At 42.3% G+C, this 6,420-nt stretch overlaps 1 protein-coding gene across 2 annotated transcripts; it reads left to right on the plus strand.

The window, feature by feature from the left end:
• Window positions 1-444: 444 nt before the first annotated feature.
• Window positions 445-5,043, plus strand: fstl3 (follistatin-like 3 (secreted glycoprotein)). 2 transcript variants are annotated; one of them, XM_026346442.1, is made up of 5 exons: window positions 445-672; window positions 1,122-1,307; window positions 3,026-3,241; window positions 3,335-3,562; window positions 3,642-3,734. In XM_026346442.1, exons 1-5 carry the CDS (start codon window positions 603-605, stop codon window positions 3,650-3,652), a joined length of 711 nt encoding a protein of 236 aa, XP_026202227.1. In that variant the 5' UTR covers window positions 445-602; the 3' UTR covers window positions 3,653-3,734. The 2 variants fall into 2 exon arrangements, with proteins under 2 accessions (XP_026202227.1, XP_026202226.1); XM_026346441.1 differs by having other exon boundaries at window positions 446-672; window positions 3,673-5,043.
• The last annotated feature ends 1,377 nt before the right edge of the window (window positions 5,044-6,420 follow it).

Raw genomic sequence — 6,420 nt, forward strand, 5'->3', positions numbered from 1 at the left:
TTAAACGTCCAACACTCGTCAGACCACAAGAACTGCTACTTAAGAACGCGTTCAGAGATTATTATGCAATAAAGTGTTTTCCCAAATACTTGTACAGCTAAGTTGAACAAAAAAAAATCAGTCAGTGAGCTTGATAAAGAAACAGGACTGACCGTGATAAAAAGCATGATTCAAATGTTAATATTGGATAAAACACGTCTCAAAACATCTCTAGGTGTTTTCTAGGACTTAATTAGCCCTTAATTAGTCTAATATGGTGTGAAAATGTTTTGTGAGGTCATATAAGTGCCCAGCGTCTGTCACTGGAGGGCTTGGATCATTTCCCGACTCTGGAAATTGAGTCAGACTCAAACTGTGTCCTGCCCCGGCTTATTACTGGCTGAGAGGATCGCCCATCCCAGCAGCATAATTCCATCTGGGCTAAATATTTATACAGAGGGGGAACGACATCACTTATCCACAACACATTCATTCACATGAGGGAGAGCTACCTCCAGAGCTGAGTTAGAGTTGTCCTCTCCGCTGGCCAGAGGAACGTCGCTCCTTCTTCTTCTTCTTCTTGCTGACTTTTACTTTAGACTCTAGACTAACCAGAGTTCACCATGAGCTGTCTGATTTTTATTTTGGGGGGGATTCTCACTTTATGTCAGATTGGGAGAAATCCGGCCAGTGGTGAGTGGAGTTTTTTTTTTTTTTGTATTTTAAATAGTGTGATCACGTTGATGTCATGTTTTAAAATAATAATTGTCTTGCAGTTGTCTTAATTAAATCCTGTTTTCCTCTTCACCTCAGTCTTTTGAAAACTGTGACTGTATCCCTCTGTTTGTCTGTTTTTTCAAATGTTACAGTCCTCGTATATATAGTTATTTAAATTTACAGTTAATACAGGTGAAAATGTTTTCACAGAAAGCATGTTATTTGAATGAAAAACAAAACAACATACTACGATTTTCTAAATCTTTATTTTATTATTTATTTATTTAATTTTGTTGCTTAGCCTGAACAGAAGATGTTTAGCTAACAATAATTCAGAATACATTTTCTATTCCTTTGCCACACAAACTCATCTCTTTTTCAAATAACTTCACGTGTTATATGTATTTTTACTCCACTATCTCCAGCTGGGATGTGCTGGCTGCAGCAGAGCCAAGACCAACGATGTGACATGGTGCTGATGAGAGGGGTGACCAGGGAGGAATGTTGTGCTGGGGGCCGCCTGGACACAGCATGGTCCAACACCAGTCTGCCCATGAATGAGGTCAGCCTGCTGGGCTTCCTGGGAATTGTCTCCTGTAAACCATGCAAAGGTAAACAAACAAAACCTTTAAAATACTAATTAGCTGATTCTAAGTACCTGATGTTATGTTGCTGTTGCTGATGTGCTGCTTTGATTTATCTTCGCAGGACATAGTGTTAGTCATTGCATCTACCCCAAAAGTATTAAAGTACTGATCCAGCCACATTGCAAATAAACATAAAACTATTTGATTAGACTTTTAATCACTGCGTAGACATAATTTACAGAAGTAAACAGAAGGTCATAAGATCATAATTGATAAATTGGCTATTCCGTTGTACAAAATAAATGTTGTGTCTCCTGGAGAGTCAGTGAAAGTTAATTTGAACCACGTCATTTGTGCATCAAGATATTTACACAATGAGTTCAGCTTTCTAACAAATTGCAGACGTGGATCGAGGAGCGGCATTCCACATAACTCCACCCAGCTGTGCTGAGAAGCTTTTTCCCCTCAAATGTCTGCAAGGTTCATTCAGGTTCACTGATAAATTCCATTTTCATAAGTCCTTCACTTTGTGATCCCAGGCCAAAAATGTAGATTTCTCCTTGTTGATATATTCCTGTAAAGGGCTAGCTACTAGGGTTTTTTAGGAAATGCCTCAGCCCTGTGTTTTCTGGCCATGATTATGAGAAAGAGAGGTGTGAGTTCTATTGGGATAAACTTGAAATAAGCTCAGAGCGCAGCCAAAGGTAGCTGACAGCTTTATAAAAATGACTCTCGCATAATGACGTACAGCTGTATTCCAAAAGAAAATGAATGTCGGTAAAATCAGAACGTCCATCCTGTTTCATTTTTTTCTTAACTTTTTCCGAAGCTGGTTAGAAAAAGGAGTACAGTTTGCTTCCATGAACATAATAAGAAAATACATTCCTGAAAGCTGGAATAAATGTCCGCCACATGTCCAGATGTCTGGGACTCATAATGAGCAACACTATCTTGATCATTTTTGGAATTCTGTGGGAGGAAAATTTCTATAACGTAAAGGTTTGTCAGATCATAGAAAGACACCAGCCTCATCATAAGACGTCGTCATTTGTTTTCAGATGTCCCTTATTGCTACACACAGGAACGTGAAATCAAAATGTAGACACAAATAGACAGAATGACACCAGGTTATCAGCCTGGAGAGTCTGAGTAAAAACACACCTCTAGAATAAGTCAGGATATTGAATTGCTGAAAGTTTAGAGAGCCGTCTGGAGTCCGAGCTGATCAGGCATCATCTCCAAAGACTGGGAAAGGTCCTGGGAAGAGACATGTATTCATTGTCTATTGTTTATTCTGCACTGTGTAGGATTACAGTTCCTCCTGAGCTCTGACATTACGGGGCGTCAGAAGAGCCCGGGGCTTCCTCTGTTTCTCAGCCTGTTAACTTCTCTGACAGCTATTTGAACTTGGTCTACCTCAGAGCCCCCCTGTCCCTCTGCAGGAGCTTATCCCAATCTGTGTGCAGCCGTACACATAGATCTGTTATGAAAACATGGCAGCCTCGCATTCCACCAGGCGAGACACCCATGTGTGTAATGGTCAATAAAGAAATGTGATTATTGTAAATATTGTGCAAGGTGAAAATTGTGTTATGGTCTGGGAAAACCCCAAATTTCAAACTTGTTTTGTATGAAAATGCCCGCAGATCACCTGATGTCTGCAGACTTGTTAATACAGTAACATTACACTGACACTGTGCAGCGCTCACACACATATGAAACTGCTCACTGTGTTTTTGTAGAGACTTGCGAAGGAGTGAAATGCGGTTCCGGGAAAGTTTGCAAGATGAAGATGGGCAGGCCCCAGTGTGTGTGCTCTCCAGACTGTTCTCACATTTCCCGGAAGCAGGCCATGTGCGGCAGCGATGGGAAGACGTATAAGGATGAGTGTGCTCTGTTGATGGCTCGCTGCATGGGACACCCAGACCTGGAGATCATGTACCAGGGAGAGTGCAAAAGTAAGGAAGATTTGCAATGTGTGTGTAGTGTGTGTGAGATCTTCTTTTCCATCTCCTGCTGTAATACTAATGATTCTCATGTGTGTGGCACAGAGTCGTGCTTCAACGTGGTGTGTCCAGGGACTCACACCTGTGTGACTGACCAGACCAACAGTGCCCACTGTGTCATGTGCCGTACCACACCTTGCCCAATACCCATGCCCTCTGAGCAGCCCATCTGTGGCAATGACAACATCACCTACCCTAGTGCCTGCCATCTCCGTCGCGCCACCTGCTTCTTGGGCCGCTCCATAGGAGTCCGCCACTACGGCCACTGCAACAGTAAGCCTGCAAAAACTCTGCCGCCATCATTGTTCGCCCATCTTTACTTGAAGTAATGCGATTAACACTAATGATAAAGGTGCGTTTTAACTCCTTGTCTGTCGCTGCAGATCCCCCTCGGAAACCTTTGGATTTGGATGGCAGTGAGGAAAACGCTGTCTAGGCGATTTCCTGGCACAGTCCTCTACGACAGATGAGTTGGTCGATAAACATTGTCAAGTGTCGCATCACTAGCTTCCTATGGTTACCACTTTTTCGACAATCACCCCCCCACCACCATCACCCTCCACCCCAGTACCACCACCCCCTGGTTCATTTAATACGGACGCTTCAGTTGGAAGACACTCTTTAGTGTAACTGCCTCAAAAAGAGTTAGTTTGGGAGGTAGAGGCAGATCAGCGCATGTGTCTCGAGATAGAAATATCTCATGAGCTCTTTGGGAGACGTGTGCATATTGTAAATAGAATACCACTGCTATTTATTGGAGAAGGTATCAAACTCTATTTATGTTTTTATCCTAGCAACAAATCAATCCATATATCCTTGGGAAAGCCGATGCAAGAAATTGTATTTATTGTATTTTGTTTATTGTGTATGTACAATAGCGGTCACTGGCAATGGCGTCTTACAACCTTTTACGGTTTCTTCATTCCCCACAAACAGTTTTCCCCTCATAAGCTGATGGGAAAGCAACACTAATTTGCTTGGAAAGTTGATACCATTTTACAGCCTCACAATGTGGTTTCAATCCACCACGAACAAGAACAGGGCAGCTGCAGCAGTTCTGCATGTACCCTAGCTTTTGGGAGGTGAGGATGAGTTTCAGCCTAAACAAACCTGTATAGTCTTGCTCCCTCTCTCCCCCCCTACACATGTTTACTCTGGATGCTGATTTAAACCCTCATGTCACCCGCTGAACGCTAAAATGAACAGTTTGGTTGTGTTCGTAGGAGTCTCAGAAGACTGTTGGTACAACCCCAAGCCCTCTACAATACCTCCTCTGTTGAACGCTTGGCTTTGTTTTGTAAATGCATTTTTGTAGGTCGTGCTAGTTCATTCCGATGCTGTTTTGCTGCTTTGACTTGGGATTTTTTTTTTTTTTATCATCATCTGACTGAAAAGAAAATTAAATTTGTCTGGGAATGGAAAGCAATTCTGGCCAATTGAACATAGCTGATTATACTGCCATGAGAGATGAGTCAGTCTGTTCAGTGTTGACACTGGTAAACCTGGTAGACATCGATCAAAATGGTCAAGTGGTCTGAGGTAAATGTTAACTTCAAAAGAAATGTCTGGATAATGTCTGGATGAATACTAATTACAGTGTATGATAGAAAAATGTAATGACACTCTTGTAAATAACAATCTCACGTGTATCTACCTGTGTACCTACTGTGAAATTTGAATGATAAATGCATCAACATATTTTTGTATTTTTGTACTTTCACTTCAAAACAACATAAAGTTTAATATTTGCCCAACGTGTCCTCTTTCATTTCAACTAATAAGAAGTCACAAGTATGATTTTTGACCTGATTTTCCTCTACATTGAAACACATTGAGCACAACACTCAGCTGTGACTGTGTCTTAATCATAGTTACCTACAGCCAAACGAGAACACACTTGCACCCTTTAAGAGAACTGGACAGTGTTGCTCTCATTCTGGGGTTTAAGGAGGTGGGTCAGGCTGAAGCAGCCAGACAGGCACTCAGTTTATGCGTGCAGTGGTTAGCCTTCCTCTCCCCCGTGCGTGCAGTGGCTGAGTCGCCTCTCTGACAGGCCTCTTGAGGCCTCATGTGAGAGGCGGCAGAGAATCAAATCCAGGCTGGGCAGCTTTTCTCTCCTGTCTCCTCAAGGATATTCCCCTGCTCTAGATTAGGTGGGAGGGGTCGGGGGAATGGAGGGCAAAGGAGCTGTGGAATGAACATTTCGAAGTACTGAGGCCTGGGCACTGACTCACTTTCCTGTGTACTTCCTGTGTTTTTCACTCTTTCTCTCTCTCCCTTCTCTGATTCCTCCGCTTTGCCATCCAGCAGCATCTGGTTCAGCTTTAGGGAGATGTTTATATTCATGTCCAACTACGCTTTTATTACACTGAGAATGGAATTAGATCTTTTGTTAGTTCGAACAGGGTAAATAACAATGCCACTGAGAGGCTGTTGCTGTGCCCACACATAAAACACATTTTCTGTATGCTTTGTGTGAAATAATGTATGATTAAATGATACAAATATATATATTTTAAGAAACAAAGGTATTGGTCAGGTTTTGTCATCAGGCATGCAGACATGACCTCAGTGTGGCCCATTTGACTTGGCCAGAGGAAAACGTCTCTCTTGCCAGTTTGGTTTTCGTCATGAAAATGTCTAAACCTTAACTGCCCCTATGTATATCCCTCATTATAGGAGAGGTACGTTAGACTGATTATTACCACACCTTTACGAGTGCAGGGAATCTGTAAATTCTTCTGTGACCCACACAATAAACTCATCCAACCACTGTTTCTCGCCATAGTTTGAAAAGTGGCAACTCCACAGGAATTCGCTGTGTACACCCACTAAAATGAAACATTTGCCACACTTTTTGGGTACATGTGATGAAATGGCAGTGTTCTTCCAGTAAAATACGCAAGTGAAAAAGAAGTTGAAGCAGCAGTTTTTGTACATGTAACCGAGCAAAGCATCCCAACGCACACTCACATGTTGACCATTTGCTTTTGTCATTATGACTGAGGAATACCTTCACGCAGTACAACCTGTGTATGATTATCCACACTGCTCTCTGACTGATGTCGGATATGATGCGCCTCTGTCCCGCCAGTGGTGGTAATGACATGACCACAGAGTAAACCTATGAG

Source organism: Anabas testudineus, chromosome 4 (genome assembly GCF_900324465.2).
Source record: "Anabas testudineus chromosome 4, fAnaTes1.2, whole genome shotgun sequence".
Classification (NCBI taxonomy): Eukaryota; Metazoa; Chordata; class Actinopteri; order Anabantiformes; family Anabantidae; genus Anabas; species Anabas testudineus.

Excerpts from the sequence above, each read along its gene's own strand:
- fstl3 (XM_026346441.1), top strand. The coding sequence starts at position 603 with ATGAGCTGTCTGATTTTTATTTTGGGGGGGATTCTCACTTTATGTCAG. Across the intron at positions 673-1,121 it reads TGGGAGAAATCCGGCCAGTG|CTGGGATGTGCTGGCTGCAG; the intron begins GTGAGTGGAGTT and ends CACTATCTCCAG. Across the intron at positions 3,563-3,672 it reads CCACTACGGCCACTGCAACA|ATCCCCCTCGGAAACCTTTG; the intron begins GTAAGCCTGCAA and ends CTGTCGCTGCAG.